This window comes from Vulpes lagopus, chromosome 18 (assembly GCF_018345385.1).
Source record: "Vulpes lagopus strain Blue_001 chromosome 18, ASM1834538v1, whole genome shotgun sequence".
Classification (NCBI taxonomy): Eukaryota; Metazoa; Chordata; class Mammalia; order Carnivora; family Canidae; genus Vulpes; species Vulpes lagopus.
The window spans coordinates 34,370,413-34,383,441 of record NC_054841.1 but is presented as its reverse complement, the minus strand read 5'-3'; the positions used below and the strand labels follow the sequence as shown (position 1 = coordinate 34,383,441).

General features: G+C 37.6%; 1 protein-coding gene across 2 annotated transcripts in view; it reads right to left on the bottom strand.

The window, feature by feature from the left end:
• Window positions 1-13,029, bottom strand: part of PLCB1 (phospholipase C beta 1) — a 679,067-nt gene that overhangs the window by 72,292 nt on the left and 593,746 nt on the right. The window contains exon 32 of one of the 2 annotated variants that reach the window (XM_041732276.1): window positions 1,899-2,016. The exons of the other annotated variant lie outside the window; for it this stretch is intronic. Within the exon in view, the coding sequence (XP_041588210.1) occupies window positions 1,918-2,016 (99 nt within the window). The 3' untranslated portion in view covers window positions 1,899-1,917. The remainder of the gene's footprint in view (window positions 1-1,898; window positions 2,017-13,029) is intronic. 2 annotated transcript variants of the gene reach the window in all.

Below are 13,029 nucleotides of genomic sequence, written 5' to 3'. Positions count from 1 at the left end.
AAAACCCAAGTTACATATTCTGAACTTCACTGTCATTCACCTCCTCAGGGAGAATTCAATATTCTATCTGTGGCATTAAATGTTTCATAATAACTCTCAGAAACACCAGGACAGTAACAAGAGCATTAAAAAAATCCAATGATGCTTATAACTGATGACTTAAAAGATACCCTAAACATTTATAGCCAAATGAAGAAGTCATTGTCAAGGTCTCCCTGATTCCTTCCTAGAGGAATCAATATCACTCACCCTTCCCCTGCTCCACTTTCCCATGTGGGCTTTACTACAAGGTCACCACGGGAACAAGATCATCACTATTGGGAAGACACTGATGGAATTCATAGCCAGGCTGTAGCTTTGCTCTCAAATGACATTTTCTGCCTTTCTCTAGTGGCAGAGTCCACAGTAATAAATAAAAAGATATCAGAGAGTCAAGCTCGTGATTAGGCCAAAATTTTAAAATACAATAAAACTTGAGGAAAGCAGCTTTAAGCTCTTCCTTCCAGGTGCTAGGACCAAGAGGTAGGAATGTACTAGATCCTTGCTTGTCAAATGTGGTCCATGGAAATGTGGCAGCAAGGGTATCCCCTGGAAGCCAGTTAGAAATGCAGATCTCTGGGAATCCCTGGGTGGCTTAGCAGTTTAGCGCCTGCCTTTGGCCCAGGGCATGATCCTGGAGATCTGGGATTTAGTCCCGCATTGGGCTCCCTGCATGGAGCCTGCTTCTCTTTCTGCCTGTGTCTCTGCCCCGCCGCCACCCCCCCCCCCCCCCATCTCTCATGAATAAATAAAATCTTAAAAAAAAAAAAGAAATTCAGATCTCAGGTCCCATCCAGACCTTCTGAATCAGAATGCATTTTAACAGGATCTCTAGGTAATTCATACACTCGTTAAAGCTTGAAAAGTGCTGAGCTAGAGCATCACTGCATGTGGTGATTGATGTAGAGGAACAGAAAGAAATTACACCTTTTCTTCCCCAAAAAAGTTGTTTTCACTAATTCTTTGACATGTTTCTAAACCATATGGCTTCATATATCAACAAGTGCTTGAAGACAAAAACATGAGCCTCACTGTAGAAATCTACTTTCAATACGTCAGAATAAATGCATTTTGCTTTCTTTATAATCTCTTTTTTCCCTGAAATGCATATGCACTGGAATAACTTGGGCCAGTTTTCTTATTAGCAAAAGGAATATAGTAGATTTCATGATGCATTTCCTCTAGTAAGTTAAAGTCCTCTCTAACATCTGAGCTTCATTTTGCTCCAACCAGCAGCCCCTGGCCCAAGCATTCCTATTAGTGAGGTTATTTTCAAAAGCTCTTGATACTAGAGAATCAGGAAATCATGAGCTATCCCCTTAATTCAAAATATCATGTGGGAATACAATGACTTTTGCTGGATTTTTAAAAGGAAGGGTGTAGTAAATTGAATGGAGTGGGTCAGGAGGACTTGCTGAGAGATAACTTAATCCCACTAGAGTTTAAGATAGTAAGACTGTGGGCAACCAGTGCTGCAAGAAGTAGGAACGTAAAAATGTCTCAAAAGCAGAAATAACAATGTGAGTGTAAGAAAGAAAGATCAAGTTCTAAAAGGAAGCCAGTTTTGCAAATAGAGAAATAAAATGAAGAAAGAAGAAGATAAGAGGGAAGAATGGAATTTAATGTCAAGAACAGAGAGAACAATGCTGGAAAAAGTAAATACCAGGGAATATGGGTAAAGATGAGGGTGCATTATGGGTGTAGCTGAAAACTATGGCAGGAAAAGAATGGGAATGTAGAGAAAGGCTGGTGGGGGACAGGGCAGTATGAAAAACAAAGGAGCAAGTCAATGATGCCTATAAATCTGATGGCCACATGCCACCACTCTCTCAAAAGCGACCCCTCCCATCCAGTCCTACCTGGCCGGAAGGACGGTGGTCACCACTTGAGAGCTTGAGGGTTGGGGGGAGTAATGTTGGGGGAAACAGAGGGATCCTCATGGCAAGTTTCCGACAAGAATGAGGAGGAACCGTCCCCCTGTGTGGGAAAAAAAGGGAGGCTGTCATTTTTGTGGCATTGAAATTGATTTCTAATCATTGGTTGTTTCAAATTATTTGTCTGGGAGCTCTCCTGGAGTACCTTCTAGAATGGAGATTTAAAATCTCTACCTCCTTTGTCTATTCCAACACTTCCAACCACAAATGCAATGGGATTGGCAACTGAATTCTCCTTGGTTCTTGCCTGCCCTCTGTAGGAATCAGATGTTACATACGATTATAACTAGTAGTTTTGAGAAAATCTCTACAAAATCCTACTACTGTCATGAAACTTGAAAAAAGATTTTATTGAATCCCTGACAGCAACTGAACTACACAGCCCAGTGAGTCCGGGCTTAATGGCTATACTTTTCTCTCTCAAAGAGAGAAAACTATTTTTTAAATGCATAAGGTGAGTTTTGTTAGCCCTCTACATAACTCATTTGTTAAAAAAAAAATTATTGAGCACCAACTATGTGCCTCTCATTGTTCTTGGGTGCCTAGAACTCAAGAGCATCAGTGAGCAAAACAGTCAAAACCCAACCCTCCAGTGAAAATGCAGCTTACATTTTCCCTAGGGAGGGATCAACACTGGACAGCACATCTGAGAAAGAAGTAAATGATCTAATGAGAGAAGGTGATAAATACTACGAAAAACAGAAAGTAGAGCTGAATAAAAGGAAGAGGAGATGCCAGGGATGGGGAAGTGGTGGAAAGGGTGTGCATTTAAATGGTCATGGAAAGCCTCTTTGAAAAGAAAGTTTTTTTTTTTTTTATTATTGTTTATTTGAGAACAAGAAGGAGAGAGGAGGGAGAGTGAGAGGGCACAAGCAGGGGGAGGTGCAGAGGGAGAGGGAGAAGCAGGCTTCCTGCTGAACAGGGATCCTGATGTGTGGCTTGATACCTGGGATCATGTCCTAAGCTGAAGGCAGATGCTTAGCTGACTGAGCCACCCAGGTGCCCTGTAAAGAAAGCTTTGAGCAAAGACCTGAACAACAGGATGGAGTTGCCCAAGCAGACCCTTGAGAGAATAAATGAACATCCTGAGCAGAGGAAATACTCCACACAAGAGTCCAAGGTGGCACTGGCCTCGCTTGTTGGGTCCTAGCAAGGAACCCAGGATGGCTGAAGCAGAGAGTAGATCAATGAGGAAACAAAGAGGGGATGCAGCAAAGTGGAGTCAGATTATGTCGGACCTTGTAGATTTTTATTTCTCAGAGAGATGGAAGCCATGAAAGAGCGTTGAACTGAGGAGTGAGCTGATTTATGTTCTCAAAGATGACTCTGTCTGCCCTGTTGGAAATAGATTGTGAGTGGGCACATGTGGAAGTGAGAAGACCAGTTAAGGGGCTATTTAGAAATGTAGTTGAGAAATGATGGTGGCTTTGCCTAAGGCAGTCACACTGCGACTGGTACCTCAACAATTATCAAGATGTCCTGTTTTATGATTTTGCAAGTCCTGCAGTATTTTTGAATCCACCTAGAACAAAGTCCCAATAATAAATGAGAATTGCAACAGCTTATTATGAATTTCCTAAAATCTAAGAACTATTTTTAAAAAACAATATGTAAGAATCAAAGGAAAATGAAAAAAAAAAAAATCCTTTCCAGCCAAAGCTAGAAGACAACATATAACCTAGTTTCTACATGTCACCAAAAACATATACATGCTGCTGGCTACTATCTTACACAGGATTTCCCATATGCTAGCATAATTTGAGAGGGCAAAATCCATTTTGATGCCAAAATAATTAAACATGTTAAGCACACCCCCAATTGTATAAAGTTATTTTTGTGTGAGTGTGTGTGTGATGGTCACAGAGGGTATGTAGAGAGAGAATCCATGCAAACTATCAGAAATGTCATGAACTGTTTATTATTCCATCACAAACATTAGCAAAAGTTAAATCTACCTCTATTGATAAAACTCTTTGAAATGTGAAACTCTTTGAAATATGGAAATACTACTTGAGCGTTGGTTTCACCTACAAAGTCAAATATCTCCTTGTTAAATTCAAAGATTGTCCTCAGCAAATGATTATAATAAATGTGGAAGATTTGTATCAATTGATGTTTGTTGATAGAAAATGCATTACTAGGAGTCCACGTGGAAGGTTTGTTATTTGTTAATTTGGCCGTAGGCAGAATACATGGGAAACGGAGAATGTGACTCCTGCTCTTAGAAACTGCTTTCCTATTTTAAACTGAAATTTTCTTTAGCATTTTTTCTGCTCAGTGGTCATGCATTTTTTCTTTTGAAATAGCTTTTTCTCTAGTCTCCATATGCTGCTTCATCAAATGTTTCAAAGCACCAGGAAAATTCCTTGTTTGATATTCTACAGGTCCGTATTTCTCTTGATTTGAATTTGCCATCCTTCCCCTGAAAATGTTGAGGGCCATGGTAGAATCAGGTAGTGGTTCCTGAGGTAATGAAATATTTACATTCTTTGCTTTAAAAAGAATTTAGGGAGTGGGTGTTGACTATTTTTATTATTCTAGCTATACCAAAGCAGGGCTTTAGAAACAAACTAGAAATACATTTGGAATAAAACATCTAATTAGTATTGGCAAAATTCACACAAATCAAGCAAAATGGCAGGCACACAGAGTAGAAGTTAACCCAAAAGGTTTTCTGGGGGATCATAGTTGCATGAAGACTTTTGTGTTATGGAAAGTGGGCAGATGAAAGTCAATGGGATTAAAGTCCATCTCATCCTATTCCTGATGTTAAACTCAATTCTTGTGGGAAGAATCTGAACATCATAAACCCATACACACTCTGCTCTGGCAAGTTCTCTTTGGATCCCTTCTCCTCCAAATTATATACCCATCACTGTACTTCACATTTCCTCATCCTTAGGAAAGAAAGTAGGGGTAAAGGAAGAGGAAAAAAAGTTAAGGGAGCCGAGAAAAGGGGGAGTAATCAATGACAACCATGTGAATTTCCATTCCAAATTCAGTTAAATCTCAAACCCAGTTGCCTTGTGGGAGCTAATAGATAACAGAAATCCATGAGGCAGCCTGGAGAATGCCACGCAGGCCTAAGGGGAGCCTCATCTCTGCCCTAAAGATTTGTTTACATATTGGCTGTCTGTAATCACAAACATTTTTTTTCAGATTTTATTCCTAAGTAATCTCTACACCCAATTTGGGGCTTGAACTCATAGCCCTGGGAACCGCAAGTATGTGCTCCACTGAGCCAGCCAGGTGCCCCATATAGTTGAATCTGTAAAGAGAAATTCATTATTTAATAAGAAAATTTCCAAGTATTAAGTAATAGCATGAGAGTTTTGTAATGTGCTGACTTACTTAGGCTGAACTACATTTCCTAGAGTTCCTTTTTCTTTATTTTTACAGTAATGTGAGTTACAGGGGAGACTCTCCTGAATGTTGGGTGGTTGAAAGGGAGGCAGTGGCCATCTGTAACACATACACTTTTGCAGATCTATCGAATGGGGTCTGGAATAGTTTCCCGTTCTCTTTGGATCTTTAGTTGTTCTGACTTAGAAGCCTAGGCCAGGTGTATGTGTGTGCAGTTCTGCGGTAAATACTCAGTTTTCTACAGGTTCTATTTTTCTGGTGAACTTCAACCAATATAGATGTTAATGAATTCAAACATTTTAGAAATGCCATGTGGGTATTTTCTATCTCTGGTTAGGTTACTTGGGTTATCCTTCTCATTGAAAACAACCAAGAAAGCTGGATTTAATATTAAAACTACCTTCTTGGGGCACCAGGGTGGCTCAATGGTAGAGCATCAGCCTTTGGCTCAGGCTGTGATCCAGGGTCCTGGGATCAAGTCTCGCATCAGGCTTTCTACAGGGATTCTGCTTCTCCTTCTGCTTGTGTCTCTGCCTCTCTATGTCTCTCATGAATAAATAAATAAAATCTTAAAAAATAAGGTATCTTCTTTAAACAACCTAAGAACCACAAAAATTTAAAGAATGATCAGGCCCAAACTTCAGGGACATCAAACCTAGACAGGGAATCCACTTTTGCCCTGAGGGGATTTTGCTACTGCTGGAAATTTTGAATTCACCTTTTGAAAGCCCGGTAGGGTAGGGCTATAACTCAAAGCCTGTGGCCTGTACAGAATGAAGAATCTCATAGGAAACTTTCCTTGCAATAAGCTAGACATATAGATTATAGATTTAAAAATAAACCAAATAGCACTATGGAATCAAATAGAATAGAAAAGCTAGAATTAAAAGCTCAGAAAAAAAGGAGAAGAGCAGGGTAAACAAAGAATTGGTGAATTAGAAAAAGGGTCAGAGAAAAATTGCCCACAGGGTAGCACAGAGAAATGAAAAGATGGAAAATACTGAAAAGAGTTACAAGACTGAGTTGATGGAGTAAGATTCATTTTATTTTACATGTAAATAATGTAATGGAAGCCATTTTTGCTGAGTTTCTACATAATTGAGGAAAGTTATCCATCTAGCCACCTCAAAAATATATTTAGATACATTTTAGAAAACCTCCAGAGAACACACACACACACAAAATTCCTAAATGCAAGAAAAGGGGGAAAAGTGCAAGCTATTTTCAAAAGAATTACACTAAGACTAACAGCTTCCCAAAATAAGAGAATCCAGATGGCAGGGGAATTTTATCTTCAGTATGCTAAAAGACAATAATGGTCAGCCTAAAATTTTATACCCAGTGAAAGTATCCTTCCAGAATGAAGGTAAAATAAAGACGTTTTCAGACAAAAATGAAAAGAAAACCAAAACCTCCAGAGTTTGTCATTGGTAGGCTGTATAAAGGAAATTCTAAAGGATGGAGAAGATAGTCCCAAATGGACATTTGGAGGCACAAGATAGAATGCTGAACAAAAAATCTGGTGAATATGTAGATAAATCCAAATGAACACTGACTGTATAACATAGAATAAGGATGTCTTATTTGTTTAGAAATGTATATAGAATTATTTAAAAATTTTAAGAATAAATCAGGAGGAGACAGAGTCAAAACTATCCTACTGTTCTAGTATTGCGCAGGAAAGTCAATGTATTTAAGCTTTATATTCAAGAAAATAATGAATAACTACATATTTTAAAAGGAAGTTATTTACATTGATACAAATGAAAAAGAAATTTCTTCCACAGAAAAAAACAAAACACAAACCATTGGGTGGACCTACCAAGACTTGACAATGAGCAAAACATAGTCAACAGGCAGCCAGTTTGCACTCTGTGGTCTGGCTTCTATGAGAAGGTCCACAGGGTGATAGCAGGGAGAATCCACATTTCCCCACTAAGTTACAAAGGATCAGGCAAGGAATAAGCTTTTACTTTAAATCCCCTAATCTCTCTCTCTCCTTCACACTGTGAAGGCAGGACTGAAATCACTACATTGAGAGTTCTGTCTCAGGGCCCAGTGTAGGTCTGACAAGACTTCACCCAGAAGGATGAGTTCCTCATCCTGTTCATTCTAAAGATGTCAGAGGAAATGAGGAATATCAGTCTATATTCCCCTGATAGATGGAAAAAAAAAAGAGCCAGTAGACCACATGATGAAATGTTCTTTTGCTATAAATTAAAATGCCCTAAAGCTTCCTGGAATTCTCTCTTATTGATGAGCTCAATTTAAAACAGAAAACCTGTGTTCTAAGAAGCATCAAAGACAAATTAAGTGTCAGAGAAAAAGTAAATTTCACATTTATTGACTGTTTTATGAGGTTATGGAGATGGTTCATTAAAAAGTCCCCTCAAAGATGATTCTTCTTGTAGTCAGAGCCAGTAGCTGCAAAGTGATCAATATACAGTGGAATATTTGTAGCATATTTGGGGCAACTCCTAATTAACAATGCTTCAGCATATTAAAATAAATCTTTTTGAAGTGTTCAGGAGAAAGGCAGAATGTCCTTTTTATAATGAATCAGTTTAGAGTTGAATGTAACCACAGACGGTATCATTTCTCTCCACTGGAAGTTGGGTTGGGAGTTGCTTCTATCACCCTTCATACACATATACCCTTTTCCTATTGGCTTTGGCAAACCCAAATGGAAACCCCAAGGAAACCAATTATGTCATTGATATAATTGGTGGGGTTTATTGCATCCATCTTAAGAACTCTGCAGCTATAGACTTCATAAAAACACACACCTTGAACAAAGCTAAAAATAGTATACACTCAGGAACTGAATAAAATATTTCACTGCTAGGATACATGAACTGAACATTTCTTCAGAATTTAGAACTTTACTGAAAAGGAACTGAGTATTCGCTTTCAAAGATGTCTACTGGTGTTTGTAACTTAAGAATTTCAGAAGGCTTTATGTATAAGACTGCACAGTGTAACTTTACATTAAAATGAAGGCCAAAATATTTATCTATTGTACTAGTTGTGTCTAGGAATCACCTACTTCCATTTTCCTCAATGCGCTCAAAAATTACATACAAAAGGAATAGACTCATTGATCTCTTTTTTAGTGGGAAAATATACTCTATATAAGAAAAACACTTGGTGCATGTCACAATGTTGGACATTCTCAAATAAACTTTCACACTGTTACTGGCCAAATTTGGTTTCCTACCAAATATGTGCCAGTAGGATGGAAGTTCTTGATCCTAGTGTGGAAATGAAATGGTTTTGATAGAAGCAAATTGTCCTCTGACTGTTCTATTGGAGGATGGTAACAATTTTAGGAACTTGAATGGATACTTACAGATCATAAGCCCATGGTTGACTAAAAAGCCCTTTGAGTTACATGGGTTACATAGGTTACACTTTGGATTAATCTTCATTTGTAGCTTGCTCTACATCCACCAGAACTCCTTGCCATTGAAGAACTGTTTTCTTTCAGCAATTGGCTTTTCAAATTTCTTTTGTTAAAAAAAAATACTTGTTCAATTTTAAAGGAGTTGTTTGGTTATCAAAGGCTTGGAAATTACGCAGCTTATAATTGTGGTTCTGAACAGCCCAAAATAGTAATGCCAGGAGAATTTACGAATGTAAAAATAGCTTCCTCCCTGTTTTGGAGGAGGTTACAAACATTAAGCACATTATTATACTAGTTAGAAAAAGTGGATGAAGAGAAACTAAGTGATTATATTGGACAATATGGTGAAAGAAACTGACAAATGGAAGAAATATGATGCCATGTAGTGTGTATTTTTGCTGTACGCAAAAGATTAGCCATTATTGGTTTCTAGGTAGAAAACTACTTACTGCATCTTAAAATACTTGAAAAAGGAACGGTAGTCCCCTCAGTTAACTCTGACAGTTTGTCATGATTTCCTCTTCATAGAAAGGTTGAAATTACCTTTAATATTACCTACTATAGAGTCAACTCAATTTCTTGTCCAACATTCAATGATAGAACAGCACATAAATTTCTAGATGTCATAAAATCATTCTAACTTCTCACCTTTCTAACTGAATGGAACTGACTCAGTTAAACTTCTTTTATAAATACTACTGGTCGGTTTCATTCCCTTGAGTTATTGTTCTTTCTTTTTTTATATAAATTTATTTTTTATTGGTGTTCAATTTGCCAACATATAGAATAACACCCAGTGCTCATCCCGTCAAGTGACCCCCTCAGTGCCCATCACCCATTCACCCCCACCCCCCACCCACCTCCCCTTCCACCACCCCTAGTTCATTTCCCAGAGTTAGGAGTCTTTCATATTCTGTCTCCCTTTCTGATATTTCCCACTCATTTTTTCTCCTTTCCCCTTTATTCCCTTTCACTATTATTTATATTCCCCAAATGAATGGGACCATATAATGTTTGTCCTTCTCCGATTGACTTCTTTCACTCAGCATAATACCCTCCAGTTCCATCCACGTCGAAGCAAATGGTGGGTATTTGTCATTTCTAATGGCTGAGTAATATTCCATTGTATACATAGACCACATCTTCTTTATCCATTCATCTTTCGATGGAAACCGAGGCTCCTTCCACAGTTTGGCTATTGTGGACATTGCTGCTAGAAACATCGGGGTGCAAGTTTCCCGGCATTTCATTGCATCTGTATCTTTGGGGTAAATCCCCAGCAGTGCAATTGCTGGGTCATAGGGCAGATCTAGTTTTAACTCTTTGAGGAACCTCCACACAGTTTTCCAGAGTGGCTGCACCAGTTCACATTCCCACCAACCGTGTAAAAGGGTTCCCTTTTCTCCGCATCCTCTACAACATTTGTTGTTTCCTGTCTTGTTAATTTTCACCATTCTCACTGGTGTGAGGTGGTATCTCATTGTGGTTTCGATTTGTATTTCCCTGATGGCCAGTGATGCGGAGCATTTCCTCATGTGCTTCTGTTAATTTCCCTCAATCTATGTCGAGCTTCAAAGGCCATTCTGATACTGGATATGAAGAGGGATTATTTCAAAGCCAATGCTATCCTATTTCTGGTCCACATCCAACAATCACAGGAGCATGGATGAATGCTATGCTGGCCTGGACTTTCACTTGCCTATATTTGCTATTCTGTGCTTTGTTCTTTCTCCACATAACCTGCACTTGAGCCTTTTCACTTCACTGTTTATTATTGCCCCTTCTTATCACAGACATTTCCTTTGATTAGCCACTGTGTCCTACAATATTAACAGTCATAATTTCTTATGTTATTACTAAAGTCATGGTTCCAAACCACAAAATTTTTAAGCCCTGAAGAACACCTCTTAATAAATGCCTTAGTTTAACATGAAGCCAAAAATCTCCAAAGGCAATCTTTAAATCCAGAGACAAGGTGATCATAAGGGCAACATGGATGAAAAGCAGAGAGATATCACTGTAGTTTCTATTTACAGTAAAAAAAATAAAGGCAATAGAAATAATTGCTGATGAGGTTGTGGAGAAAAAGGAACCTTTACGCACTGTTGGTGGGAATGCAAATTGGTACAGCCACTATGGAAAATAGTATGGAGGCTCAAGTACATCCACTACTTTTACATCCAAAGTAAACAAAAACACTAACTTGAAAAAATACATGCACCCTTATGTTTACTGCAGCATTACTTAAAATAGCCAAGATATGGAAGCAACCCAAGTGTCTATCCATAGATGAACGGATAAAAAAGTAAAAAAAAAAAAAAAAGTATATTTATACAATAGATCATTATTCAGCCATAAAAAAGAATGAGAGCTTGCCATTTGCAACAATATGGATGAAGTTAGGGGGTATTATGATAAGTGAAATAAGACAGAGAAAAACTATTACTATATGATTTCACTCATATGTAGAATTTAAGAAACAAAACAAATAAAAAGGAGACAAAAAATCAGAATTTAAATACAGAGAACAAACTGAGAGTTGCCAGAAGGGAGGTGGGTGGAGGGTTGAAGAAATATGTGAAGGGGATTAAGAGAGTACATTTACCATGATGAGCACTAAGTAAGTGTAAATTATTAAATCACTATATTGTACACCTGAAACTAATATAACATTGGATATTAATTATACATCAACGAAAATAAAAATATAAAAATAAATAAACATAATACCTCTCAAATGCCCCTTCTCCATATATCATCACTTTGGGGATTAGGGCTTCAACATGTGAATTTTGGGAGGACACAATTCAGTCCATAATACCATTTGATTTTGATTATTAGCTATTTTTGGACTAAACTGATCATGTGCAGACAGCCTCAGCGTTTTGCAAACAAAACAAAACAAAAATGAAGGCAAAAAAATTACTAAAAATTCATAGAAATACTTCAGATCTCTTGCTAAGAGGCCAAAAGAAAGAAGAAATGGGAAATTGCTATAAATATGGTAGTGGCACACACTGTTAATTACCTACCTAATTGCTATTTCTATTTCTTTGATAAGGTGCCTATTGACATGAAGATGAGGAGAAGCTAGACTCCCTCCACTCTTTTGAATGAGCCTGAATTGCACTAAGTCAATCATGCAAATGACACTCTCCTGCCAGTGACTGGTTTAGGAATGGGTATATGGCACAATCCTAGCCAATGAGGAAAATGGTATTGAGAAGATTCAGGAAGGATTTTTCCTTAATCCTATAAATAAAGGGTTATAAAATGAAGTCATTACCTTTTTTGCCTTTGAATGATTTTATGTAATGTGATGCATGGTGCTATGGCAGCCATCTTGTGACTGTGGGTTTATAGTACAGGCACGAAAGGCAACAAAGTGAGATGGCATGGTGGAAATTCTGAAAATACTTGGATTCTCGATGAGGTTGCTGAGCTATTAGATTAACCAATCCTAAAACTGCAACATGGCTGAACTTCCAGTAATTTGACTTACTAAGTTTATTATTGTGTAAGCCAGTTATAATTGGGTTTTCTGCCAAACTGCTGCAGAATGCACCCTGACTGATCAGTTGTCCAGCAGTTATTCTTCTAATGTGTAGTTATATGCAGTGAAGAAATTTAAAGGTGCTTAACATCTACCATAACTGATTTTAGTTATGACAACCTAGCTCAGTAACAGAATCTTTGTAGGGTTTTTTATATTGAGTTACATAATTGGGACACATTTGTGATTGCATTATATCTATGAGACAAGTAGTCGGCATTTTTAGACCAAAAACAAAGCAAAATAAAACTCTTGAGAACAACAATATCTCATAAGAGAGGTTAAAAAAAAAAACACACAACCCCAAAGCTAGCTAATAAGATATCAATCCTAACCAAGGTATATTATGTCAATGTACAAAGTAATGACATGTGAATTCAAACAGCATGGATTGAAAATGTATATATTTGACTATATAATTTGGGGCTGATTATTAAGGTATTAATGTGTTTCTTTTTTTTTAAATGTGTTTCTTAAATTCCAGTTGGACCTGAATCTTTTGCTCCACACATTTTGAAAGATCAATCCTAAATGGAAAGTATAGCAATTTCTGAAATAATCTTAAAACCTATCGCTAATGCATAATCAACCCAAGATGATGGCTAAGAATATTTAAATTGCAGGTTTTCATGAAGAGCATAAAAATTAGCAGCATATTTAAGTAATTATTAATTCTCAGATTTTCATTGCTGCTTCATCTATGTTGTCAGGCCTAAAAGCTTTAGGAGTCAAAAATA